Genomic DNA, 27,997 nt, shown 5'->3' on the forward strand with positions numbered 1-27,997 from the left:
ACCTGATAAGAACGAATGAGGCTCGAAAATTCTACCAGGAAATGAGATCGGTAAAGAATGCATACCAACCAATCGCACAATTTCTTGAAGCCGAAGACGGAAATCTTGTGGCTAACATTCGTGAGATCGGTGTAATGTGGCGTCAGTACTTTCAAAACCTTCTGAATTGCCCGCCACCGACGAAAGATTTAGATGACAACCCCCAAGATCCTGCGGAGGAAGAAGAAGTGGAACCACTGAACTTCGAAGAAATAAAAAAAGTTATTATGAGGCTTAAGAACAACAAAGCGCCAGGTATTGACAACCTACCATCTGAACTGTGGAAATACGGCGGAGAAGCCTTGCAGTCCAGATTGTACAATCTTATTAAAATGATATGGGAATCTGAACAACAACCTGTCCAGTGGTATTTGGGGGTCATCTGCCCCACACACAAAAAAGGCAGCCGGAAGAAATGCAGTAACTACAGAGGAATTGCTTTACTACCTACAGCGTACAAAATACTGTCTTACGTTTTACTAAGCAGGTTAGAGCCATTTTCAGACAAAATCATTGGGGATTATCAGTGCAGCTTCAGACGTAATTGTAGTACAGTCGACCAAATCTTTATTCTGAAACAGTAAATGAAGAAAAGATGGGAGTATGCACAAAGTATTCATTCGCTCTTTGTTGATTTTGCTAAGGCCTACGACAGCACAGATAGACCGACTCTATATAGAATCCTCATGCGCTTTAAAATCCCACAGAAACTTGTGAGAATGGTGGAGGTTGCTACTAGAGAAAGTAGAATGACGGTACGAGTTGGCGCTTCTCTCACTGATGAGTTTGACGTTGTGACTGGACTCAGGCAGGGGGACGCTCTGTCACCAATGCTGTTCAACCTGGCACTTGAACACGCCATACGGAAAGTGAACACACTTAATGGCGGAGTGTGGCTCAATAGACAGCATAGGATGATAGGATACGCCGATGACCTCGCTCTACTTGGAGAAAGAAAGCAGCATGATATAGATGCACTCAACTGCCTCCAACAAGAAGCCTCTCGGATTGGCCTTCGTGTGAGCCACGAGAAGAAAAAATATATATATTTTTTTTTTTGATTAGATGGGTGGACGAGCTCACAGCCCACCTGGTTTTACATGGTTACTGGAGCCCATAGACATCTACGACGTAAATATGCCACCCACCTTGAGATATCAGTTCTAAGGTCTCAGTATATTAATTTATTATTGCAGATACTTTTATGCTACGAAAAGTAACCGGAGTGAAATGAATCTATTTAGTTTATGAAGTACATTTAAATAGTACAAACGTTATTTTAAAAAAAAGTCACTTGACGACTCATGACTGTTGGGTCGAGGGTCGTGGATTCGATTCCCACACCGGACGAACATCCGTGTGATGAACAGGCTTGTTTGTTCTTTGTCTGTGTGTCTAATATCTATTCATATTTAAACGTACATGGTATTGCTTAACAGTTTCTGGTTTCCACAGTAAAGGTAATTCTAGTATGGGGGAAGATGATCAAGTATGTAACTTGTCCCCGATTTTTATTATTAGTACCTATTGTATTTTTTAGTTAATATATTATGAGACGTGATGATATGAAATAACTTCTTTGTAAAATGTTTGAATTTTTTTATTGGAAATGAGCATGAATAGGCCACACTCTCAGCTGAGAGCCCACACATATGCCAAGGTATAAGGTAAGGTAAGGTAGGTAAGGTACGGTACGGTAAGCCCCAGAGTACCGCCCAGCGCAAGCGGAAACTAGACCCTACCAGGCAGAACTGGGGGTGTACTGTGTCCGCGGAGTTGAAGACAATCGTGTTTACCTGTCCGGAATTGCCCAAGATCAATCGCAATGGCGTAACACTGTTGAAGCATTCTGCCCCAACTGGGGGTCTCAGGATCTTGTATACAGTTTCACTGATTCTAAGCAGTTAATATTATTACACGTTTAACCTGAAGGATTATTAATAAAATAAAAAAATAAAAAAACAAAAAATGAATACTACTTGTTCTTGTCAAAAAGTATCGGACTTGAGCGGTGACGCGTTCTTAAATTTCGTATGGTATAAATGATAAAAAGTCAAGTAGCCGGTGGCCGTAAAAATATGACAAAAAAAAGTGCGGTGAAATGAAAAAAGTGATAAAAATTATCAAATTATCAAATAAACCCAAAATGAGCCTGGAGTGAGTCATATGTTGTGAATCAAAAGAATAGTTACAGTGCCTTTCTTATTGTTATGATTTCATTGTTTTTTAATATTTAAATGGATTAATAACATCCGAAAGAAAAGTACATCGTCGCATAAATTGCATAAATAAAAAACAAATAATGGCTTTGCCGTTACCCATATCGCCTTGTGCTAAAAGAGGGGACGGTATCAGTGCTTTGGGCTGCGAGCGATTCGAATACGCAAGCACTATGGCCACAACCCTGTTAGCGCCGGTTAAAACTGAACGTGAGATCCTAGAGCATTCGATGTCGGAAGATGATCCTAACGCAAATACACAATTATCAAGTCAAGTTGGAACCCAACCACGTTGGGGTCCAAGGCATAAAGGCGCACAAGAACTTGCTGAATTGTATAGTCCAGGTAACTAATTTTCTAGTATCAAAACTACCTGTAGATGCAGCATTTTACAAATATAAATAGCTTGCATATGTATTTTTTTATTACCTTCAGCATGATCTAGAGGTTCTAGAGTATGGAATTTGCAAAGAAATGTGGAATGAGCACTTGTACTTAATTGTAGTTTTGTTTAATTTGGTTAAGGTTTTTACTAACTAAATACCCCGCCCAATAGTAATGACCAAGCCTAACTAAGTTGTAATTTTTTTTATTTTTCCCAATTCAAATTGTGATTTTCATTGCAATAGACAAATTGAATAAATATATTAAATGTGCATTATTGGGTGAACGAGTCAATTTGCTATATTATTGATGATTTTTTCTTTTTTTTTATTGCCCTTGTAGGCAGATGAGCATACGGCCCACCTGATGGTGAGTGATTACCGTCGCCCATGGACTTCAGCAATGCCAGGAGCAGAGCCAAGCCGTTGCCTACTGTTTGTGCTTTTACCCATGGCAGGTATAATAGAGACACTGACAGTTTGTACTTTGAAACATCTTTTGCCAATTGGAGTTGATGAGCATTGTCAATGCTATCAACATTCTGCATTAAAAATAATAAATTTGATCCAGTATTGTTTTTCATTATAATTCAATGCCTTTATTTACTTAAATTTTTTAAGATATATGATTTCCTAATAGATTGCATTTTGTTCTTAATTAATTATACTGATTAGTCCTCACGATCAGCATGTCCTAGAAATAATGAATTGTTTTGCAGCAGCTTCCACCCAACTATTGTTTTCTGTTCTTAATCATTCACGGACCTAAACGTAAACTTGTTCTTGTGTTAGGGCATAATTTATGGCAGTAATATTCTCAGGCCTATGTTATATTGAATTTTTATCAATTTTATGTTTTAAATTTAAAGCACCATTAAGTAAACAACATTACACAGTCAAAAACTGTGATTCACAAAGTTGCATAATTTTCAATTAGTCAATTCCAATGTTCAAATTTTAAAATATCATTACTAACCAGCACCAGAGAAAATACATTCCTGGCAGGTCATGATTAAACAATTATGTAACATTAAAGTGGCATTGAAAAATATATTTGCTCTACTAATGAAAAATTATCATAAAAAGACAGATTCTAATGTACATTTCCTTGCATGTTGGCATAATTTGAATTAGTACAATTGGACACAATTAAGGTACAAACTTTGACTATCTTGCAAAAGTTGACCTCTATACACGCAGCTAACCAATCATCATAGAATTTGTTCTATTATCCAATTTTTTTAATTGAAATAGGCTAAAACCTTCAAAAAAAATGTATTTTGCTTTATCTGAAACATTTTACATTCATACAATTGTGCACTCTTTGTTTCAAGTGAAGAGTTCCTTCATAAGTTTCAACATAAGTTTAAATATAATCTTCTGGCTTTTTGAATGAACAAAAGAAGACTCCAACAAGATATTCATGGCTGAAGAGATATTGCTCTTTTCACATTACCATATTCCTAAAGTTGGCTTATTCAATTTACCAGAGCATTCTTCAATTTACCAGAGCATTCATGTACAAGAAGTGCTTAAGAAGAGTATAGGAGTATTAGTAGCAGAGTATTGTTGGAGTATTAAGAGTTGAGGAAGTGCTGATGTGGAGCACATTAAACTTCAACTATTTCGCGTTTGCATAGTTATTGTAGACAACATGTTCTGTTCAACCAGATCAGCGGCTCTCAACCAGCATTTTCAATTTTGCATCCAGATATTTATGGGTAAGGGTGTCGGCAATTTGTGAAGAGTGTATTACCGTCGTTGAATTAGAAAGGTTGAGAACCGCAGAATTCGACTGGAACATTAGTGTTATTCTCAAAAACTACCATTTGAAATTAGAATTCTAAATTTAGTTTCAAAAATTCCAGTCTGTAATTTAAATAATTTCTCAATGCTTCATGCAAATTAATTTGTTAAAAAAAGACCGGGGCTAATGATTTTACATCGCTCTAGAAAACAAACGTTTTCTTGGCAAATAAAAATCAAACGTACTCTGGTTTTAGAGACTAACTTTTTATACTTCGAATAAACCGACTAAACATTTATATTGTATTTATACCTTGAAATGAAAAACAAGTCCTCAGATCTCGGTCTGCACTCCGCTCCGAACACATCACCTTCTCCCAGTTTGCTTCGGGGGAGTTCTGTCTCATCCAATCTGTTTACTGTCAATTTACTGTATCGTTCGGGATTTGAACACCGTTTAAATTTAATCAAATATTTGTACTAAGATTGACGCCAAATTAAACTTCAATTGTGTTTTGATTGTTTGATAAACACATACGTAAAAATGCATATGCGAGGACAAACAATAATAAATAATACTAAAAAAAATCTAAAAAACACGCTGTTATAGAAAATCGGACTAATAATAGAAAATAATTTTATTATAAAAAACACGTGGGGCGCATGGTGACCATACCTAGTAATAAATATTTTATTGACAGATATGAGTAGAAGGAATAATATTTTGATAAAATCTTAAAAAGCAACCCACGCTTAATAAAAGCGTATTAAACAGTGATATTCGCTCTTAATTATCAAGCTACAATATTACTTGGAATGCTAGGAAAACCGGCAAAGACTGATATCTGTCAAACAGGTGCAAAAGTGCGTTATTACGTAATTCTAATTTAGCTAATGAACTAATAAACTACCTAACAAATGTTAAAAACAACCGTTAATTCGAATAAAGTCGTATTCGTTGATGAGACATTCCAAAACTTCAATCCTAAGTTTTCTCGATCTTGGCCAGATGAAACTTAAGCGTATTGCTAAAGAACTGTAAAAAAACGACAAAGTGAAAATCTTCATCGAGTTGTTTTTGCTGACGGACCTACTTAATAATTTTTTTCGGAATTTTAACTTTAAACAATAATGCAAAGGTATCTTGAAAATGTTGTTAGCACGAGGCCGGCTATACAAAATGCTATTTAATAGAGAAGACTTATTGGCATTTGAATACAACTGACTTACTGACTACAACGAAGAAATTAATCTCGCTACATAGAATACGCATCTAAAGTGTGGCTATTCCAAAACGTGCTATTTGTTAAAAAATATGTCGACGAAAATGCATTAAGAAATAGATGAATTGTATAGAAAGCATTTCTCCACCATTAAAAAAAATTATGATCCTTTCAAAAAGAGACTTGTGGGAAAATCACAAAGAAAGACTAGGCAAAGGTCAGCGATAAAACGAAAAATTTAATTTTACAACTTTGACCGAGATATCAAAATTTATACTATAATTGATACCTATTTATATTCTTCTTCTTCTCAGTCGTGTCACTCTTGACAGAGTGGTCGTGATCGTCATGTAGTGTTGGAAGGGGCAGAATTGATGCGTCTCACGATGTCGCGCCATCTCTCCCTGCTCGAGGCCATTCTACTGCACTCATTTAGGGGACCTCCCACTGCAGTTTTAATTTGGTCGGTCCACCGCGTTATATAATTTCACAATATGACCAAGCTGCACCCACTTAAAAAAACCTAATCTGATTAATTTATTTGCCAGTCGATAATCATTTTCAAAATACATAATGCAAATATTGAAAAATAAAATTTTTTACAATACTATACAAACACATATTTTATACAATTAATTTATACAATACATATTTACAAAAAACCTTATTGTACTTAAAACAAAATAACAATATGTAAAAAAAATAGATGAGAAAAATATTACTTATAACGAAGTCTTACAATAGGCGATCTCTTCCAGTAAACCTCCGGATGGACATGATTTTGGAAATTGGAGAGGTTGGCGTAATCCAAAGACATAATAAAATACTTAAATAATTACAAAATGTACATATGTATATGTATAAAAATAAATATAGATATTTTCGTTTTATTATACATAAATAATATAATACTTACTACACAATATAATCTTCATTCGTATGGAATTCTAAACAGAAAATAAAAACTTATATTTACAATTTTACATACCTTTTCTTTTTTTGCGGGGCAGAGTGCCGAACCTCATATGAGGTGTCCGCGTCTAGGGGGTGCGCGGTATATGTGAGACTTGACACTAGATGTATGAGCAGACCGTGGGCCCAAGGATGTTTTTAGGGCCATACCCATCAAACGACTCCTCTTGCACTTGACAGTCCTTGATAGTCCACGATTCTATGTCGGCGGTCTCGCTACAGCAGCCCGTCAGGCCGCCCGCGACGGTGCTACTGGCGTCCCGGAATACCCCGTTAAATCAGCTTGCCGGGTCGGAACGCGATACACAGCCTGCCGGTTGCTCTTCCACTGCAGTTCCGTATAGCTGCTGTCATGCAACGCGCTAGGGAGCGGGTATTGCGCCGAGCGGCCTCGCCTCTTCAAGGCGCCCCGTAACTTTCACCGAGGTGATCATTACATACCTAACATAAACAGATTTACTAAATAAGTAGGATTATATATAGTGACCTAACAAAGTCACTCGTTTATGAGAACAAATAATGACTTTAAAAATTGACTTATAATCAGAAATTAAAATCCAGACAAACAAGTATTGGACCTTATCTTATTTTTTTCTTTGGTCAGATAAAAGTAGGTAATAATTTTAATTATTTCCAATGACTATATGACTCAGTTACATGAGTAACTAAGATAACATTCTCTCGGCGGCCGAATAATAAATGCAGTTATGTTTTTTTTTATTATATTAAAGAATGTTTTGTTTACTTAGATTAATATTTCCATTACTTATTTTTCTTTCAGCAACTGTCTGCGTGTTTTAGTTAATAATAAAGTATCTTATCTACTATTGTAAAACTGATATTCAAGATACATACCAGAAATGAATTAGGTACGTTACAATATTTGTGAATTCCTGATAAATCATAATAGTAGGGGAGCCCAAGCGGGGATTTCGGGATTTACTAAAGTGCGGCAGATTAATATACAGGGGTTAACTTGTACCCGGTTAAGTACCTCCGCCAAATATGAACCTCATAAATAAGGTCGCGCGTCCAGGACAAAGGATCAGATTAGTAAAAAAAAATTCTCGAGCGCGTCAGATTAAGGTAGGGCGAGTTAATAAATTACATGGTAAAAAGTGTATTTTCCACTAATCTGACAGTTTGAGAGTGACTTAAAAAAATGGGAAGGGCTACAAAGTTGTAAAAAAAAGTCATCTGAACATTATCGAACGACGCACAATTATTTTTTTTTTGAAGGAAATAATTCAGAGATAACGAAAAATATATAATCTGACGATTTCCACAAGCCGAAATAACAAAAATTTGTCGATAAAGTTTAATGCCTATATTCCCTCTCCGCGTTTCTATTGCTCTCTCACTCTTTCTCTATTATAAAATATTAATTTTTTTTTGCCGGATTAGGCGAATCCCTCTAGATAATCGTCAGATTGTGAGGCAGCACGTCTAGGACATAAAGATGAACCATATATATCTTAATCTGACGCGCTTGAGTATTTGAAAAAGGTTAAATCGTCAGATTATTGCATGAGAGCTTTATTTAAGGTTCACTGAAGAGCCCTAAGAAAATCTGACGCACTCGATAATTTTTTTTTTTTTCATTTTCTACTCTTGTTTTCATCCCTTACCTACGACCACCCCCATCATGCAAAATATGTAGGAATTTTATGCTATCAATCTGACGGGCTCGAGTATGTCCAAGCAACAGTATCCACCGCTTATTTCCTCCCGCATTAGGAGGAGAAATATCACACCCCCGATCACCCTCTTCGGCCAACCCATACCCTGGGCCAGGAAGGTCAAGTTCTTGGGAATCACCTGGATGCATCGATGACATTCCGCCCGCATATAAAAACAGGCCGTGACCGTGCCGCATTTATTCTTGCCAGACTCTACCTCATGATCTGTAAGCGGAGTAAAAGGTCCCTTCGGAACAAGGTGACACTTTACAACACTTGCATAAGGCCCGTCATGACTTACGCGAGTGTGGTGTTCTCTCACGCGGCCCGCACACACATAGACAACCTCCAATCCTTACAGTCCCGCTTTTGCAGGTTAGCCGTCGGAGCTTCGTGGTTCGTGAGGAACGTTGACCTACACGACGACCTGGGCCTGGAATCAATCCCGAAATACACGAAGTCAGCGTCGGAACGGTACTTCGATAAGACTATGCGTCATGATAATCGCCTTATCGTTGCCGCCGCTGACTACTCACCGAATCCTGATCATGCAGGAGCCAGTTACCGTCGACGCCCCAGACACGTCCTTACGGATCCATCAGACCCAATAACTTTTGTATTAGACGCCTTCAGCTCTAACACTAGGAGCAGGCTTTGGTACCCCGGTAACCGTACTCGTCGAACTCGACAAAGAGGTCGATGTACAACCTAACCCATGCATCAGCTCGCTGAATTTCTCGCCCGATCTTCTCAGCGGGTCACGATTACGATCCGGTAGTAGATTCATTCGCGAAGCAGTTGCTCTTGAGTTGTTAGGTCTACTTCGGAGGCGCTCGGGCAGCTGTTAGCAAATCCCACCCCTTCTGGCTGAGCCGTTGCTCGCCCACCTGTCCTGGTGAAACTGCAATCCCCTATGAAAACCCTCTATGAACCTATGAAAAGGTATACAATATATAACATTTTTTTCTTATTATCATCTAAGCTTTGCGACCCAATAGGTCTCTATGACGCTCGAGTAAATCCCCATATAGCATCGTGGGTTCCCCTACTATAAACAATGATTGTGCTTAAACTGTAATAATAAACTGACAACGAGAATAAACTCTCCGATTAAGCCCTTCATCACCTTTTATAACACCTAAGGAAGAGATGGGTGGCTATGGGAGGAAATCGCTTGACTACCGCTCTCCACTGGAGATGGCGGGCTTGGCATGTCGGAGCCGAACCGACTAAAACCTTCTAACGCTCAACAACCAACGTCCGAACCTCGCATGAGACAGGAACTCATGAAAAGGCAAAAGGGAAAAGTGAAGCGTTTAGTGCGGAGCACATTTCTTCCATCACTCTCCGCCTCGGGACGAAGGACCGGCGGTCGTCAGCGCCACGACCACCAGCCCTCTCGGTCGGCAGGTTATCCGAAGCCCGCCTAGATGGCGCTGGTTAGAATGGGTCATCCTAAGGAATACCCCGCTGGGTCAGAACCAGCGTGGGTCGAGGTTAGCCGGCCTTCCATTACTCGGATGCTCTTGCGTAAAACGCGTGCAGAGCAGCTTGCACATCGTCTTCTTAGACCCCCTTCGCCGGTCCCAAGATCAACATGTGAGGGGGACCCGAAACACTTTGAGGGCCAGGGCATGGGCGAGATCCGCCTCCCTGGGCCTCGCTCGACGGCGGCGGGCTTGTGCGTCTCTCACGCGCTCCGCCGCCTCCTTCTGCGAGATGGTGCACTCGCAGAAGTCGAGCATCACCTTCCACGACTCGTCGCTGCCGAGCATCGATGCCACAACACTCGGCAAGGACAAGTCGTTTCTTATTTTTGTGACGAGGTCACGACGCCACCCCTCCCATCGGGGCAGACGAAGGTACTACGATAACTAGGTTTATGTCTGTTAGAGTTATGGCTGTTAAATTCGGTTTGGAAAAGATATTTGATGATGATGTTGATCTTGTTAACAGTGCTACTAAAACTCTAGATTTTATTATGTCTACATGATTTGAATTTAAAGACGTATAAGTACTCAAAATTTTATATTGTAACGTAGTTAATTTTTTTTTTTTTTTTTTTTTTTTTTATGATTGAAGGATTACTGGTGGCCCGGAGGCCTTTCCAGTTTCACCAGGACAGGTGGGCGAGCAAAGGCTCAGCCAGGAGGGGTGGGATTTGCTAACAGCTACCCGAGCGCCTCCGAAGGAGACCTAACAGCTCAAGAGCAGCTGCTTCGCGAATGAATCTACTACCGGATCGGAATCGCGACCCGCTGAGAAGATCCGGCGAGAAACTCAGCGAGCTGATTCATGGGTTAGGTTGCACGGCGAACTCTTTGTCGAGTTCGACGAGTACGGTTACCGAGGTCCCTAAGCCTGCTCCTAGAGCTGAAGGCGTCTAGTGCGAAGGTTATTGGATCTGATGGATCCGTAAGGACGTGAGTTAATTAATTGGTGACACAAGTCGCATGTTCTTATGTACTCTGAATGAATATGAAAAACATAAGACCTATAGGTTCTGGTAATAATTGAACACCAGGTGGGCTAGTTGAAAAAAATGACTAAAATAATTTTCATTGTTAAGGTCGCACTTTTGCTCTGGGAAACAATGTGTTTCCTACTACTTTAATTATTATTTATAAAAGTAAGTGATTCCTGATTTTTATTGCATTATTGGACATTTTTTATTAAAAAGATACTGGATACTTCAAAATATACTTTAAAAAGTTACAGGAAAATACTACTTTATACCTAATAACATTATACGAACATATCTTAACTTTAAACTCTTTATTCAGTGGCCTTTATTTAATACTAGCAACCCGGCCTCGCTTCGCTTCGGAAACCGTAATTTATTATTGATTTCTCCACTATATGTTATTATACAGATAAACCTTCCTCTTCAATCACTCTATCTATTAAAAAAAACCGCATCAAAATCCGTTGCGTAGTTTTAAAGATTTAAGCAGACATAGGGACAGACATATATAGGGATAGAGAAAGCGACTTTGTTTTATACTATGTAGTGATAACTATATACGGATGTCAAACTTTTTATTGTCATCTTGTTTTAGTTGATAATGTTGATTTCCATAATTGTTTCCTCGATTCTTATACACTTAAGTCATACAGTAGTAAAGCAGATGCCATAAAGCGGGCAAATGCGTGGTTGTGCATTAAAAAAAAAGGTTTGGGAGCTCATTCGATCCAGATATGTACATATATTTTGCAATTCTTGCTGATAATGGTGCATCTACAGTGTAATTTATTAATAAGAGGTTGGAACTCACTATGTTAAATAAACAATATTCACAATAAGATAGTATCTTTAATAGGCACCACTATTACGAGTTATTATAATTATTAATGTGTTATTTTGACAGGCAAGCGATTGCAGGAATGGGTATGTGTGGTATTATGTTGCACACTATGTGCCTCTGCCGGAATTTTAATGATCAGATATGTTCGGGCTGATGCTTCACTGGTACTGGCAGCTCTTGCAGGGGTCTTAACAGCAGATTTTGCTTCTGGAGTTGTGCACTGGGCAGCTGACACTTGGGGAGCAGTTGATCTACCAATAATAGGCAAAGTAATGCTTGTTTAATTTTAAATAACACTAAATTAAAAATTACGTAACTTTTATAACAGATGAAATATTAACAAAAACTACTCAAGGCTCTATAAATCAAATGTTTGGATTGTTCATTTGTCTTTTATGACGCATAATTAATATTCATACAAATATAAGATGTAATGAATGATTTATTAATATTTAAACACCTAACCTAACATCATCTATGAGATAGTGAATTTTGTAACACATGGGAGATTTTGTTATTGTTTAATATTCTAATTTGCTCCAGCTCCACTTACCCGAATATCAACGCTTGTTTCAAAATACGCTTTATTCAAGGCTTCAACACTAACACGTTACCAGTAGCCACAAATTGCAATTCTTTTCCGAATGTTGTATTTAGTGCATTAATCATATTTAAAATAGCGGTAGAAGCTGCTGCTCTAGTATAATACGTGTATAATTGTGTGTTATATCCAGTGGAAACCTTTCCTGTAATCCGTGACAGGCTGCAGCATTGGTGATTTCCGTTTTAAGACATTACTTAAATAACAGGAGTTCGTCTACGATGGTAAGGTCTCACCTTGAGGACAGAAGACGATGGGACAGGTCCAGCAAACCGGCAAACAGGCAAACTGGAGCTAATGATGAAGCCTGACTTCAAATGAAATAGGAACCCAGATACTGTTCATTGTGTGCAGTAGGCACGCAATTGGCTGAGGGTGCAGTATGCACTGAATTAGTAATTAGCGGGTTAAATTTCTCGCAAGCTTTGCTTAGAGTACGAATTCTGGAAACTAAACTGGCTAAAACGCTCAGCTAAGCAAATTATTCATGTTTTTTGTTTATGCTTAGGTACTCCATTACTAACGTTTCAGTTTCGGGAATGGTTCCCTTGCAAAGTGCAACCGTGTTTGTAAATAATAATAAAAACCGTACATATATGATTCACTCCGTGCTGAGGTAAATTAATGAGATTTGAATTGAAATATTCCGAAAGCATACTTCTATTTACGGAAGTTATAAAAAAAAAGATTCTTCTGTAGTCTACATTCCCATTGTAACTCCACATGAAATTAAAGATTCCTGTTAAAATGAAGCTCGTAAATTTTTACTCGGCGCATCTCTATCTAACGAAGATGATAAAATGTAGACTGCGTTTTTTTATGTCATATTTAAGACAGTAAATACATTAAATGCGTTGAAAATACCGGCATCTGTATTATCGCTTAAGTTCTCGCGCCACTAACAATAACACATCTCAATTATGTAACATATTAAAATATTCGTTCCTTCTGAGTAATCTCTGAAATACCCCGCTAAATGCATTATATTTTAGCCTCCTTTACCATAATATATAAATCCGCTACGAAAGCCAATTACTCTTAAATAAGCAATAGAATTCGCTTTGCATAGTAGGTAACAATTGTCCGATAGTATTTTAATAGCCAATAAGTAAATGGACGAAATCATCAACTTGCTACTGTTACAGAACTTTCTCCGACCATTTCGAGAGCACCACATCGATCCTACATCAATCACCCGTCATGACTTTATTGAGACCAATGGTGATAATTTTGCTATAACGATACCTGTACTTGCACGAATAGTATGGCAACTAGTTACGTACGAAGAAGGAAAAGTACATGACCAATTTCATTGGATTGCATATTGGTATTTGTGCTGTATATTCGTGGCTATGACGAATCAGGTTAGTGTTTTTCTGAGTGGTGAATAGCCGTGAGTTGTAAACCAAGAATAGTCTGTCTCTTCCCATCATCGTGAATATCGTAAAAGGTGACTAAGGGATTCATTGAAAAATAGACAGCAGCGTTTTCAGATTATTATACCAGCTTACCACGATCGCCAACCTGCATTTTCCTGTAAACGACACACCACGTCCAGTCCATTTCTGCCACGAAGTAGGCACATGTACTCTATGAATAGTGGGACAGTTGTTATACGTGAATGAATAACATCGTGTAATAAAAATCAAACCTGCAAAATTATAATTTGCGTAATTACTGGTGGTAGGACGTCTTATGAGTCCGCACGCGTAAGTACCACCACTCAGCCCGCCATTTCGATAAAGCGGCACGACACGAGAATCCTCTCATCGTGGCCGCCGGAAACTACATAGCCGATCCAAATCCAATCCTGCGGTCCAAATGGTAAAAACGACGATGGGCTCTGCAAGTAAATTAACCCACAGACACAGCCCACTGAGTTTCACGCCGGATCTTCTCAGTGGGTCGCGTTTCCGATCCGGTGGTAGATTCTGCGAAGCACGGCTCTTGCTAGGGTTCTCGTTAGCAACATCGTCAGGTCTGAGCCCCGTGAGCTCACCTACTAGTTAAGGTTACGCTGATATGGTCTCTCTAGACCATCAGCTATAAAAAAAAATCCACTCCGCCTATTTCCGCCGTGAAGCAGTAATGCGTTTCGGTTTGAAGGGTGGGGCAGCCGTTTTAGTGTTAAAACTGAGACCTTACGACTCTCGGAGGGTGGCGGCATTTAGGTTGCAGATGTCTATGGGCTCCGGTTACCACTTAACACCAGGTGGGCCGTGAGCTTGTCCACCCATCAAGGCTATAAAAAAACTGATTAAATTGAGACTTTATCCTCGTGTCTTAAGGTATGTGGTGGCATTCACATTGTGATTTCTATCAACTCCAGTAGCCATTTAAGCATTCACACATTTATTCAAAAAAATAAAACTGCCTGTAAATTTTCATAACTCAGCTTTCGCAGGCCCACATGTATCTGTTTTGTTTGACCTATTATTTTTATTATTATTATTAGGTATTTCGATAAATTAACTTTTGTTTCAGATTCACAAATGGTCGCACACATATTTTGGGTTGCCATCATGGGTGGTGTGGTTACAAGAGTGGCACATTGTGCTGCCTCGTCGCCATCATCGTATACATCACGTCGCACCGCACGAGACTTACTTTTGTATAACCACTGGCTGGCTTAACTGGCCATTAGAAAAACTTCACTTTTGGTCGACTTTAGAGACAATAATAGAAGCTGTAACTGGATGTAGACCACGAGCAGACGACCTTAAATGGGCACAAAAACGTTCCTAGAACATTGAAATTTATTATGCGAAATTATTATTTTATACGACTTACACTTGTCCACATCTACCAAATCAATTAATAGTATAAGTTAAAAGTATATTTTGCTACGCTTGAATCACTTAAGCACGTTACTTTATGCATCAACTTTTGTCAATTGGCTGTGTGACAAATACTTAGATTAAAATTGAAATTGTGTAGGCTTAGTGAGAAATCACATAAATATTGAAAGTTATTATGAGACGCGTCCGCATCAGCGATAGGTCTGTTGAAGATTAAGGGGTGTAACCTCTAGTGGAGTGCATAAAGTTAGTTACTATACTTTATGTATAGAGGCCTATGATTTTAAAATAGTTGTCAATTATGGAATATATTTATGGCTAATTAGGATCGAGTAAAATTGTCATCGAATTATACATCGTCAAAATGTTCCTTTTTCAAATTTTAATTTAAAAAAGTTATAATTGGTTATATGAACTACTTCCGATATGTTGAAATTGAATTGTTTCAATCTAGTGATGCTTGTAACTATTCGATGTGATGGTGTCCGTAAATGAAATACGAGCTATTGTGTTATGTGGATGTACGATGTTTACTACTATTGGTTCGATTATTGATCATTATACATATCTTCATCTTTTATCAGTATAAAAATTACATTGATGATAACGTTATTTCATACGTTATCAATGATAATAATCTTATAATTCGAATAAAACCGATATACGTCATTCTCACTAATTTATCACAAAAAAAGATCAGACATAATATTTTATATTAAAAATAGTAATACGGTTCAACTTATTGTTTGACTGACTGTTAGCACAATATTTAAATGGCAACGAATGCGTAACACCTTAGTCGTCTGTGACCACGAAAACTGTAAAGTATTTGAAATTTCTGAAAATAAAATCAAAATAATAAAAGTGACATTGAACCCCATAGGTACATTTAGGTTACCTATGTCTACAACTCGCAAATAATGTTTCATGTTTTTAATCTTAAGATTGTTATTATGAATTAATTTTAGCAACAGTCTAATGTTGTCAACGCGTACTCTGAGCCAGCCTGAGCTTGCTTAGATAGGACACTGGTGGTAGGACCTCTTGTGAGTCCGCACGGGTAGGTACCACCGCCCTGCCTATTTCTGCCGTGAAGCAGTAATGCGTTTCGGTTTGAAGGGTGGGGTAGCCGTTGTAACTATACTGAGACCTTAGAACTTATATCTCAAGGTGGGTGGCGCATTTACGTTGTAGATGTCTATGGGCTCCAGTAACCACTTAATACCAGGTGGGCTGTGAGCTCGTCCCCCATCTAAGCAATAAAAAAAAATAGGTACCACTATCTTACTTAAATAACGTTTAAACTTCAGTTTGAAGGGTGCAAGTTGCACCTTCCAAACAACAGCTATTCTATTGAAAGTTTGACATCGTATGTTAAGGTCACGTTCATGTTCTAATGTCTGTGAGTTTGAGTAAAGACTAAAATGAGCCGTGGGCTTGCTTGCCCATCATATAATCTATATTATGTTTATATCTTATTTATTCTTTTTTTTTAATGCTTGGTAACGTGACTTTTAAGTAGTCTTATAATTTTTTCTTACATTATAGTTAATGTAGTTAAATGAAACGAGATGAGATGGGATGAAATAAAGTCTCAGTGAAATCGTGATTATTTACAGATACTTTTTAGTGGACTAAGCCGAGAAATACGTCCAGCGGCTTTGTTTAACTTTCCCACATTTGTCCACTTTCACAAATATTAAACAGTGTGCTTAGTGTGAGTTTTTTAACGTTCTCGATAGCGTAAAAGTTAATTCAAATTTGTAGCTTGTTGGAACGTTAACGGAAGTTTGCTGCTAGGGGCACTTTCAGCTGCATACAATTTAGGGTAACTTTTAAGCTATCTTTTTTTTTAAAACCTATGCTGATAGCCTTGAGAAGCTATTTCAACTTCACCCTAACGTTTGTATGTGAGCGCACGGGGCTCAAACCGGAGAGTTGCTAACACTGACCCTAGCAAGAGCAGTGCTTCGCAGAAACCACCGGATCGGAAACGCAACCCACTGAGAAGATCCGGCGAGAAACTCAGTGGGCTGTTTACGCTATCGAGAACGTTAAAAAACTCGCACTAAGCACACTGTTCATAAACTAGCATTATTACACATTTAAATCTGGAAAAAACACTAAATGGATAAAATACAATGATTCAAACCACCTCGCTCCTCTCGTTTCCGCCAAAAAGTTCGTATATCTTATTAGGGACTTGAACCAAACACTGTTTATAACATTGGGCGCACAATATAATGAGATAAATAGATAATGGATAGGTAAATGGAAAATTCACATCTTCAATAACGAGCACAGATCAAAATAAAAACTCAAATAAAATTTAAAATATATAGGTTTATACTCTTTGTATATTTTTTTTATCATACTTAAAATCTGTAACGTAACACAATAGCTTCGATAAGACAATATTATGCAGCTATTCATGTAATTATTTAAATTGGGAAGGTGATATTACTCTAAGGCGACTAAAGCATATTTATTTATTTTATTATTTAGGTAACTATGTTGAATGTAAATTGAACTTTAAAGTACACGAATTACGTTAGCATAAGAAGTTCAAATAATTTTTATAGATGTAGAACGCTTTACATTTTTAAATTATCGTTTATTCTACACAATAAATATTATGTTTCCAAGGCTGGGTTTTATTTCTAATTTATATTGAAATTATATTTTTATTAGCACATTCTACGATAGACATGTGAAAATCCTGGCTGAGCCTTTGCTCGCATATCTGTCCTGGAGAAACTGGAAAGGCCTCCGGGCCACCAGTAATCCTTCAATCACAAAAAAAAAGTGTGTAAATAATGCTTTTGATTAGATATAACTCTCAGACACAGCCCACTGAGTTTCTCGCCGGATCTTCTCAGTGGGTCGCGTTTCCGATCCGGTGGTAGATTCTGCGAAGCACGGCTCTTGCTAGGGTTCGTGTTAGCAACGTCATCAGGTTTGAGCCCCGTGAGCTCACCTACAAACGTTAGGGTTACGCTGAAATAGCCCCTAAGGCTATCAGGTTAGGTAGGAAAAAAAAAAAAAAAACATATGCGAAGACGATAAGTTTTAAAGTATATATACCTAATGTTATACTGCATGGCATTGTCAAATTCATTTTCGAAAATTACTTTAAACATTATAACAAAAAACAATCAAAAAAGTTTTATATATGATTTGTGATATTTTACTGATTGTACGGTGCATTGCGAACCAGTATAATTCGGTGCTACCATCCTGTCGTTTCCGCTTCGAAGCAGTCATGCATACCGGTTTAAATAATGGGGAAGTCGTAATACAATTGAAACTGCTTCATTTATCGCAAACGGATGGCGGATCGCAGTTTATCCCTTAAATGGACAATGTTGTTTTTAAAAAACATACTAAACATCACAGATAAAATTGACCTTCTTTAAATTTTTGTTAATTTTGACAACTAGTTCTTATTTCTGAACGAATTTTGAAAAAAAGTATAGTAAATCCATGTCTAGATTTTTTTACTCATTTTTCCTAGACAGTAATACATGTTTTTTTTTTTTTTTATTGCCCTTGTAGGCAGACGAGCATACGGCCCACCTGATGGTGAGTGGTTACCGTCGCCCATGGACTTCAGCAATGCCAGGGGCAGAGCCAAGCCGCTGCCTACCGCTTAATACTCTCCACAAGCCTCGTTTGAAGAAGGACATGTCATAGCGCTCGGGAAACACCGTGGAGGGGAGCTCATTCCATAGCCGGATGGTACGTGGCAAAAAAGACCTCTGGAAACGCACTGTGGATGACCGCAGTGGCTCCAGGTAGTATGGATGAACTCTACTCCGGTAGCGGGCGGTGCGATGGTAAAAACGAGATGTCGGTATCATCTCGAACAATTCCTCAGAGCACTCCCCATGGAACATACGGTACAAAATACAGAGGGAACCGAAGTCCCTCCGCAGACCCAGAGGTTGTCTATTACACAAATATATTTTTTTAAAACGTGAAACAAAAATCGTCCATTTAAGGGTTATGGTATAGTAACACCAGGTAGGCGGAAAGCTTGTTCGTCTCTATGCAATAAAACAAAAAAAAGATCAACAGCATCATTGCCCACTAACTGTTTTAGTTCAGGGAACGCTTCAAACATACAGGGTGATTTGTTTTTTTTAAAGTTTGATCCGGCTTGTTGGTGTTCGGCAGAGGCTCTTTAAGGATTAATATGAAGCCATAACATTAGCAACACCACGTGCTCTGCTAGAGAAGCATAGCAATCAGAGTGCCTAGTGCAAGTTTCTTGACGTTCTCGATAGCGTAAAAGTTAACCCAATTTTGTATGCAATTGGAACAGCGCCCCTAGCGACAAAAGTACGCAAACGATCCTATTCCATACAAATATGAGCTAACTTTTACGCTATCGAGAACGTTAAAAAACTCGCACTAAGCACACTGAAGTGATAGTCTTTTAGTCGAATCATCATTGTAGTAATATATTTTCAAGTCTAAGGTTAAATAACTTGAGATGGGAATAAAAGTTTATTGTTGTCAAAATGTGACATGTAATACTTGAGGAAATGTAATACTAGATTTTTACAAAACACACATTGGAATGTTTTTCCAACAACAATTACTATTACAACACAAACTTAAGTAGCACAAAAGATCGTTCCGAGTTATGATTTTCAAACATTTTTTTTAGATGTAAGCTTTTTGCCAGCCTTTTCAACTTTAACAGGCTTTTATTAGCTTGACCTGTATTTGACTTTTATCTATATAGCTATATATGTACGTAACTGAATTCTTTACATTTTATTATGATAATACAATAATTTTATTACTTTGGTCTCACATTCTTAACAGATGCTGGTAGTAACTACAACACCAGGATAAAAAAGATTATTTGAAATTCAATTCGATTTATTATTATTCGACTATTAAAGTATTTTAATTCTATTAATTTCCTTAATGAGGTGATTTAATTGTTTAATTCTATTGATTTCAGCCAACCTTAAGTGAGGTGATTAAAAAAAGAGTCTTCATTTGGGATGATAACGCTATAGCTGCAACGCATATTATCGAGACAGACGTTGCAAGAGAGTGCGGTTAACGTGAAAAGCATATTTTTAGAGAGTAATGTGTAATGCTTTAAAACACGGTTGGGCTATTTTAATAGCGTGAATAGGGAGACTAACTCATGGCCGACCCGATATTGAGTCGTTAGCATAGACAATACAATGAGAAAAAAGTTGTCCTTGAGCCTCTAGATTAGTCTCAAATGCATTAGTTAACGACGATGTCGCCTCCTTCAGCCCGAGAGATTGCTCGCGGCAAATAAATCAATGCGGTGGTATCAGTCCACGCAGACTGATATTGTATTAATTAAATAAAATATAGAGCACTACGAAAGAGCTGGTCATATTTCAATTAAAACCTTTATAGGTAATACGAGTAACTACTTTTAATTTTCCAAAGTTTATTTGAAATTTGAATATTTACCTAAATATTAAAAGTACATTTCTACTACATCTTTAAGATTTATAAATAAAATTTTAATGTTTAATTTATCCTTTACGTTTGGTAAAAAAATCACATTTCAAATACAACAATAGCTCTGTTGCGTGTATTGAATTTTTTAACAACAACAAAATCTATATTTTAAGTTAAGTACCATCTCATCCTGTATGCATAAAACTAAACCAAAACTTAGGGTGTCACTGATGTAGGTCGAATTTCGGACACGAACGATCTTTGGGATATATTAGACGTTCCTTTTTTAATATTGAAAACTAGGAAATTAATAAACTTATTCATTTTTAATGAATTTTTTTTTGTTCCTCCACTCCAGTTGCGTAAGTCAATATAGAAGGCGTGGTTTGTTCTTCAGATTTCTAATAATGTTTAGATATTATTTATATCTATGATCTATTATACAATTCTAATATTCAATAAAACTAGCAATAAATTAATAGACATACAACATATTGAGGAAAACTACATACGCAGGTATGTAGTATAATTTTTGGCTATTTTTATTACTCTAATTTTATTAGCGTAGATCTACAGACGACCTCACGGCCACCGAATGTTACGCGGTTACGAAAGCCATAGAAATATACGCTGTCAAATCTTCTGAGTAAAATCTGAAATAAAACAATAATGACTGTATATTATAATCTCAAACAAATGTAGGAGTGTTCACTGCAAGGATAAACCGATGATTATTACAATTATTCTTAAATACTTAGGTACATAAATTTATAATTATATTATTTTACTAGCGACCCGCCCTCGCTTCGCTTCGGAAACATTAAATTTCATTATTTATAGGCGAAGCCCGCCATGTTGCGCGGTACGACAATAACTGCGGGTGACGCCGCGGGGCGAAGCTAGTCTAAAAAAATTAGCCTAAGTTACTCCTTATATCATCAGCTACCTATTAGTGAAAGTCTCTTCAAAATCGGTCCAGCCGCTCCAGAGATTAGCCGGAACAAACAGACAGACAAAAATTGTAAAAAATGTTATTTTGGTATATGTACCGTATATAATATATTCTTATGCATATGTAGTAAAAAGCGGTTATTTCAATATTAGAAACAGACACTCCAATTTTATTTATATGTATGTATAAATACAAATTAATATGAATGCATAGAATAAATAGAAAGTCAGTTCACAAAATAATTTTATTTTTAGATTTAAATAATTTGAAATTAAAGTACTTACTATGTACACTAGACCCTTAGTTAGCTTTTTTTGGACTGTCACCAGCTGACTCCTCAGCTGACTGTAAAAATTGAAATATTTTTCGAATGGTATAAAACTGCTGGTAGTATTTTAGGATTTTATGTGTAAATAACGGTAAGTAACACATACTTTCTGTCAAAGACCACCCAGGGCATTTTGACACTTCCTTCGTCAAACAAGGTTTGAGGAGAGTCCTCAGCGGCGAGTAGCGGCTGGGCTGTCCTTGGAATTGCTGATGTCCAGGTCCTACGGGGACCACTCAACATCAGATGGGACGTACACTGGTCTGCACACACGAAAATATAAAAATGGCTCTTCTGTACCACAAAAATGCGTCATTCAAAATCATTTATATTTACTGTTATATAAATTTACGGTTGTATTGTCCATTATTATAAATAAATTTGCTAATTTAACGAAATATTTTATTATTATTAAAAAAATTAAATATTTTAATATTCTTTTTTTATCTAATATAGATAGAAAGCTCATTATTAGAAATGGGCATAAATGGGAAGTGATTGAGATTCATCTGGACGAGATTTAAGAATTGAAAAAAAAAAATTAGGTACAATTTAAATTTAACTTACCTCAAAATAACGATGGTATAACACCATCCCATAGACACATCCTATGGACACTAACATTTGGATAACTAGCCATATGATAACATTGCATACTTGAGCTTGACCAAAGAGTTCTTTTCCATTTTTAATACATAACATTGATTCAGTAACCATTATTGCACCATAAACCCAACACTGTGTTCCAACTCTTTTACATTTTGGATCAGTCACGTATGTGTAGTACTGTCTGAAAGTAGTTGATTTCAAAGCTTAAATTCTGCAATAGGGTTTAGCACTAAAATATTTCAACCCAAAAGGTATTTTTTTGCCATATAATTATTAAATAGCTCTTTCATTTGATTAAGACAAACGATTTATTTCATTTGAAAACAAATTTAATAAATTCTAATTTTATTATGAAGTCGCCATGGCCTAAAGGATAAGAGGTTTCACGCGAAACACTCGTGCATTCAGTAAGTGCACCGCCTTACGGAGCACATCTTAGTAGAGCTAAATAGACGCAGATCCGTCCCCCCGGCACGCGGCCTCTTCTTCGATATCGCGAGGGCGTTCGACAAAGTCTCGCACAACAGTTTAATTTACAAACTGTATAACATGGGCGTGCCAGAAAGTCTCGTGCTAATCATACGAGATTTCTTGTCCAGCCGTTCGTTTCGGTATCGAGTCAAGGGAACTCGTTCTCTCTCGCTACATATTTCAGCCAGAGTCCCGCAAGGGTCCGTTTTTCCCCGCTACTTTTTAGCCTGTTTAACGATATGCCCTGGTCACCGGCGACCCACTTGGTGTCCTTTTCGCGGATGATACGGCTATCTACTACTCGAGTAGGAAGATTTCGTTCATGCATAATAAGCTGTAAGAACAAATGTTCACGATTGACTTCCACGGTGAAGGAATAACACCGTGTAATAAAAATCAAACCCGCAAAATTATAATTTGCGTAATTACTGGTGGTAGGACCTCTTGTGAGTCCGCGCGGGTGGGTACCACCACCCCGCCTATTTCTGCCGTGAAGCAATAATGCGTTTCGGTTTGAAGGGTGGGGCAGCCGTCATTACTATACTTGAGACCTTAGAACTTGTATCTCAAGGTGGGTGGCGCATTTACGTTGTGGATGTCTATGGGCTCCAGTAACCATTTAACTCCAGGTGGGCTGTGAGCTCGTCCACCCAATTAAGCAATAAAAAAAAAAAAAGTAGCGCACTGACATCAACTCCACGAAAAGTACAGCCGTGCTCTTCAAAAGGGGTCACCTGCCGGGACTAATGCTAGTATCTCGTCACCAATTAGGCACGGTAACTCTATTCCCGCCGTTAAAATCTTTGACCAGCCCATACTGTGGGCTTCGAAGGCTAAATAGTTAGGTGTCACTCTCGATAGGGGGATGTCATTCGGGCCCCACATTAAGTCAGTACGTGACCGAGTTCTCTACCTCACGATCTGCAAGTAAATTCTCCCTTCATAACAAGGTGACACTCTACAAAACTTGCATTCGTTCTATCAGGACCTATGCAAGTGTAGTGTTCGATCACGCGGCCCATACACACATTAACTCTCTCCAGGTCATCCAATCCAGTTTCTACAGGATAGCCATTGGAGCACCGTGGTATGTGAGGAATATAGATCTTCACGACGACCTAAAACTAGTACCAATACGTAAGTATCTTAAGGAAGCGTCACAACGCTACTTCGACAAAGCGGCGCGACACGAAAACCCTCAAATCATGGCCGCCGCTAATTAAATAGCCGACCGCCACGGGGCAACGAGAAACATGTCTTGTCGGATCCCCGGATTCACTCTCGGTGCTTTTAGGACCCTCAAGCACCGGTCACCGTCCTCGTTGACGACGTTCGACGAGTGAACTAACCCATAAACACAGCCCACTGAGTTTCTCGCCGGATATTCTCAATGAGTCGCGATTTCGATCTGGTGGTAGATTCTGGGAAGCTCCGATCTTGCTAAGGCTAGTGTTAGCAAATTCTCTTAGGTTGAGCCCGTGAGCTCACTTACCCTTCAGGGCGTAGCTGGAATAGCCTCATAGGGTACCAGCGAGTAGATAGGGGAGAAAAAGATAAAACGTCCGGTGCATTTGTATCTCTAGCGACGCACCGGTATTCGAATTCCGCAGGTAAGTATCAAATTTTATTGATACTTGCCTGCGGAAATGATTAAATGAAATACATACTTGACAAATGTTCACGATTGACTTCCACAGTGAAGGAATAAAATTTTGTTATAAAAATCAAACACGCAAAATTATAATTTACGTAATTGCTAGTGGTAGGACGTCTTGAGAGTCCACGCGGGTAGGTACCACCATGCTGCCTATTTTTACTGTGAAGCAGTAATGCGTCTCGATTTGAAGGGTGGGGCAGCTGTTGTACTTTAAAAACTGAGACCTTAGAACTCATATCTCAAGGTAGGTGGCGACATTTAAGATGTAGATGTCTATAGTTTCCGGTAACCACTTAACATTCGGTGGGCCGTGATATCGTCCAACCAAGCAATAAAAAAAAACTTACCTTACAGATGGAGCTACAATTACGCCTATCAGACAGAGCCGTGCAATTACCAGTGGGTGTGATGGTGGCATTTCAAATATATGTTTAAGAAAAAAAGTATTTAATTCTGAAATTTGCCAAAACACAACAAGTTGGCTCAAAGCACAGAAACGCATGTATGTGCTTGTGGGATCTAACCAACGCACAGGAGTCCATTGCACAGGAGTAAACTGTAGTATAGCTCTTTTAATTTTTCCGGTTGTAGAAGATATATCTCTAGAATAGAATTGGAATTATGTAAAAATAAATTTTGCAAGTAGTAGCAATAATGATAGTATTTAGATATTTTTGGAAATTTAACAATGTGTAACATTGCAGTTTATCAATGCTACATGTACAATTTCCATCTGGAATAATAGGATGTTCACTTTAATTGTCTATGTAACTCTCCCTAAATATCTCTATTTATATATATATCCTTTTTATTGCATATTTATTATGTATGAGTTATGCATGGTTATGCATGAGGATTGATGTACCAATAATGATAGTTGGCTTTACTGATTCTCTGTACACATATTACTGTATTCAGGTCCATGTGGAGCAAGTTAAGCTTGTTGCAAATCATTGAAAATGTGTTTCTTTGTTATTGTATAGTTGCTTATATATTAAATGTATAACTAAGAATTAATATTTCAATGCAAAGATAGCTTCAATCTGTTTGGAACATTACATTATTATTATTATATTGTCTATGGATCTCAGAAACTGTTTAACAAAAGATAGTTCAAAGTTCAAAATGTTTAAGGAAAACAAAACAAAAATCCTTTTACTAACCTGATACTGACCCATTTGTATGCTCGCATTTCTAAAGCTTTACATATTTTGAGACCAAACCAAATACCCAACCCATTACAAATCAAAACATCCAAAATAAGAGAGTCCCACCAACACTCCTTGAAATTCGGGAGCAAATGTGCAAATGCTATCTCAGTTATTTCCCACATTATTGAAATAGCCCACAATAAGCCTGCATGCCTAAATAGTAGGGCTTTAAAAGCCCAACCTAAAAAGTGGCCCCATGCAAACACATCAACATGAGACCACACTCTTGCTAAAGTTATGTCTGTACAGTTAACAGCATACTCCTGTAATATACAAAATTTAATTTTACTTACAATAATTCTATTTGTAATATTTAAAAAAGTTTATGTGACACTTAATATTTTATTTATACCTAAATAGATTTTTAGGTAGAAAAAAATTCTAGCAAATATTATTATAAAATATTATATTTTTTAACTTTTTTTGAACTCTTAATGATTACTGGGAAATTTGTAAAAAAATATTGAATACCTTGTCCATGTCAATGTGAAAATTTCTTAAATTAGGATCCACCCAATACATTATCTCATAAACAGTGGAATAGCTTTGAAATAGAAGAAACAACAGTGCAAGAAGATATAGTACTGACATCCCAAAAACAATTCTCCATACAGCTGGATGTGGTCTAGTAAATGGGCCATTAGGGAATGTGAGGACTGATATTATAAGGAAAAAGAAAATTACACAGCAAATTCCAGACCATAAGTTATCTTGTGTATTTGTTTCATCTCTGGAAAAAATGAAACGTTTAATTAATATACTGTTTGGTGATTTTGGACACAAAATGGTGACCAAGAATTTTTTTAGGGAAATTCAAAACATTGGAAATAATATAATGAAAATAAAAACCATGAGATTATACTGTAGTAATCGTTTCAATAATGTCTATGACTTGCAAAATCCAAAATACTTAACATAAAACTGTTTTATTTTCACAATGAATAATTATTATTTTTTTGAGGTAATAGATAATTTGTGTAGAGTAACATCAAAGTATCAAAATTGCAATTGAATTAATTTGGTAGAAACAAACAATACAATGCTTCTGCCAAAGTTTCATCTTTTTATATCATCATCACTTCAATGACTACTCCCAACATAACTGCCATGTTTACATAATCAAAGTGGATTCTTTATTGAAAAGTAAAACCACTTATCATTTAGTTAATAAATACATTATATTTTATTTAATGAACAGCAAGTTTTATATTATCTATACAGCTTATATATATTTATATTAAGTTTCACTTGGTGGCAAAATCAGTATGACTGACTGAAAACAGAGCAGCAAATAGATGGACCACAAGAGAGAAACATGTTCATTTCTATAGATAGGCTAAGGTTCAAGTGTTAATACTTTTTTTTTTATTGCCCTTGTAGGCAGACGAGCACACGGCCCACCTGATGGTGAGTGGTTACCGTCGCCCAAGGACTTCAGCAATGCCAGGGGCAGAGCCAAGCCGCTGCCTACCAATACATACAATAACTAAAAATTAATACATATACATAACTTATAGTGTTATTATTAAGGTGGATTGTGAGTCTGCAAATTTGTTCAGACAGTGTCTGAACTAAATTGGTTGTGAATTATAGGTATGATAACTTGACTTAACATTTAGTGTTTATTTTATACATTGGTACCAAGGTAAAACAGACTATATTTGAGTTCGCAGCATATAATCCATTGATTAAGAATACTATAATTTACAATTAATCGTATTTATATTTTAGAGAGAATTTTATTTGTTACTCTTTTTAGTATTTTTTATTTATAAGGTTATAGTCGTTTTCTTAGTGGATTACATCACTTAACATATATTTATTATCTTTAGTAAATTACGAAAAAACAATCGGACATACCTGACAAATGCTGTATAAATAACTGAAGCAATCGAAACAGCTAATAACGTTATAGTATGAGGTTTGTAGAAAAATTCCAGTGAAATATCATCCACCGGTCTTTCATTTATTGAACTGAAAGCGTCCGCATGTTCATTTGATAAGGTAGTTGTACTTCCCATTGCTTACTCTTTATGCAGAAGGTTAATGAGTAATTCGATTTATTTCATTACTTTTTTATATCGAGCTTCTCTTGTCAACGACCGTACATCAGGAGGACGACGATTATAGTGTATTAGAGGGGGGAAATGGGGGAATGGTACTCCCTTACCAGCATAGATTATACACTTAATATATTTGAGCTTACCAGCGTGACCAGATTTGATTTGACAAATCTACTGCTAGTGGAGGTTAAAATTTACTGAATTCTACCAAAAGAGAACGAGAACTACTAAAAATCTGTCGTGTTACAACGTACAAAAATGAATATTTCCTTGATTAAACA

General features: G+C 37.2%; 2 protein-coding genes across 3 annotated transcripts; one reads left to right on the plus strand and one right to left on the minus strand.

Annotated features, from left to right (window-relative positions):
* The first annotated feature begins 2,052 nt into the window (after nt 1–2,052).
* LOC101743272 (plasmanylethanolamine desaturase 1) lies at nt 2,053–17,610 on the plus strand. 2 transcript variants are annotated; one of them, XM_004929244.5, is made up of 4 exons: nt 2,053–2,603; nt 11,630–11,835; nt 13,313–13,531; nt 14,652–17,610. In XM_004929244.5, exons 1-4 carry the CDS (start codon nt 2,342–2,344, stop codon nt 14,910–14,912), a joined length of 948 nt encoding a protein of 315 aa, XP_004929301.1. In that variant the 5' UTR covers nt 2,053–2,341; the 3' UTR covers nt 14,913–17,610. The 2 variants fall into 2 exon arrangements, with proteins under 2 accessions (XP_004929301.1, XP_021205561.1); XM_021349886.3 differs by having other exon boundaries at nt 2,069–2,603; nt 11,630–11,649.
* Nucleotides 17,611–19,459: 1,849 nt separating this feature from the next.
* On the minus strand, nt 19,460–27,910 carry LOC101743412 (phosphatidylserine synthase). Its single transcript, XM_004929245.4, has 7 exons — nt 27,514–27,910; nt 26,125–26,383; nt 25,606–25,916; nt 24,790–25,044; nt 22,273–22,495; nt 21,662–21,722; nt 19,460–21,078 (listed from the first exon to the last, which is right to left on the minus strand). The coding sequence occupies exons 1-6, from the start codon at nt 27,672–27,674 to the stop codon at nt 21,678–21,680; spliced, it is 1,254 nt and encodes a 417-aa protein (XP_004929302.1). The 5' UTR covers nt 27,675–27,910; the 3' UTR covers nt 19,460–21,078; nt 21,662–21,677.
* Nucleotides 27,911–27,997: the final 87 nt, after the last annotated feature.

The sequence above is a fragment of the Bombyx mori genome, chromosome 4, assembly GCF_030269925.1.
Source record: "Bombyx mori chromosome 4, ASM3026992v2".
Taxonomy (NCBI): Eukaryota; Metazoa; Arthropoda; class Insecta; order Lepidoptera; family Bombycidae; genus Bombyx; species Bombyx mori.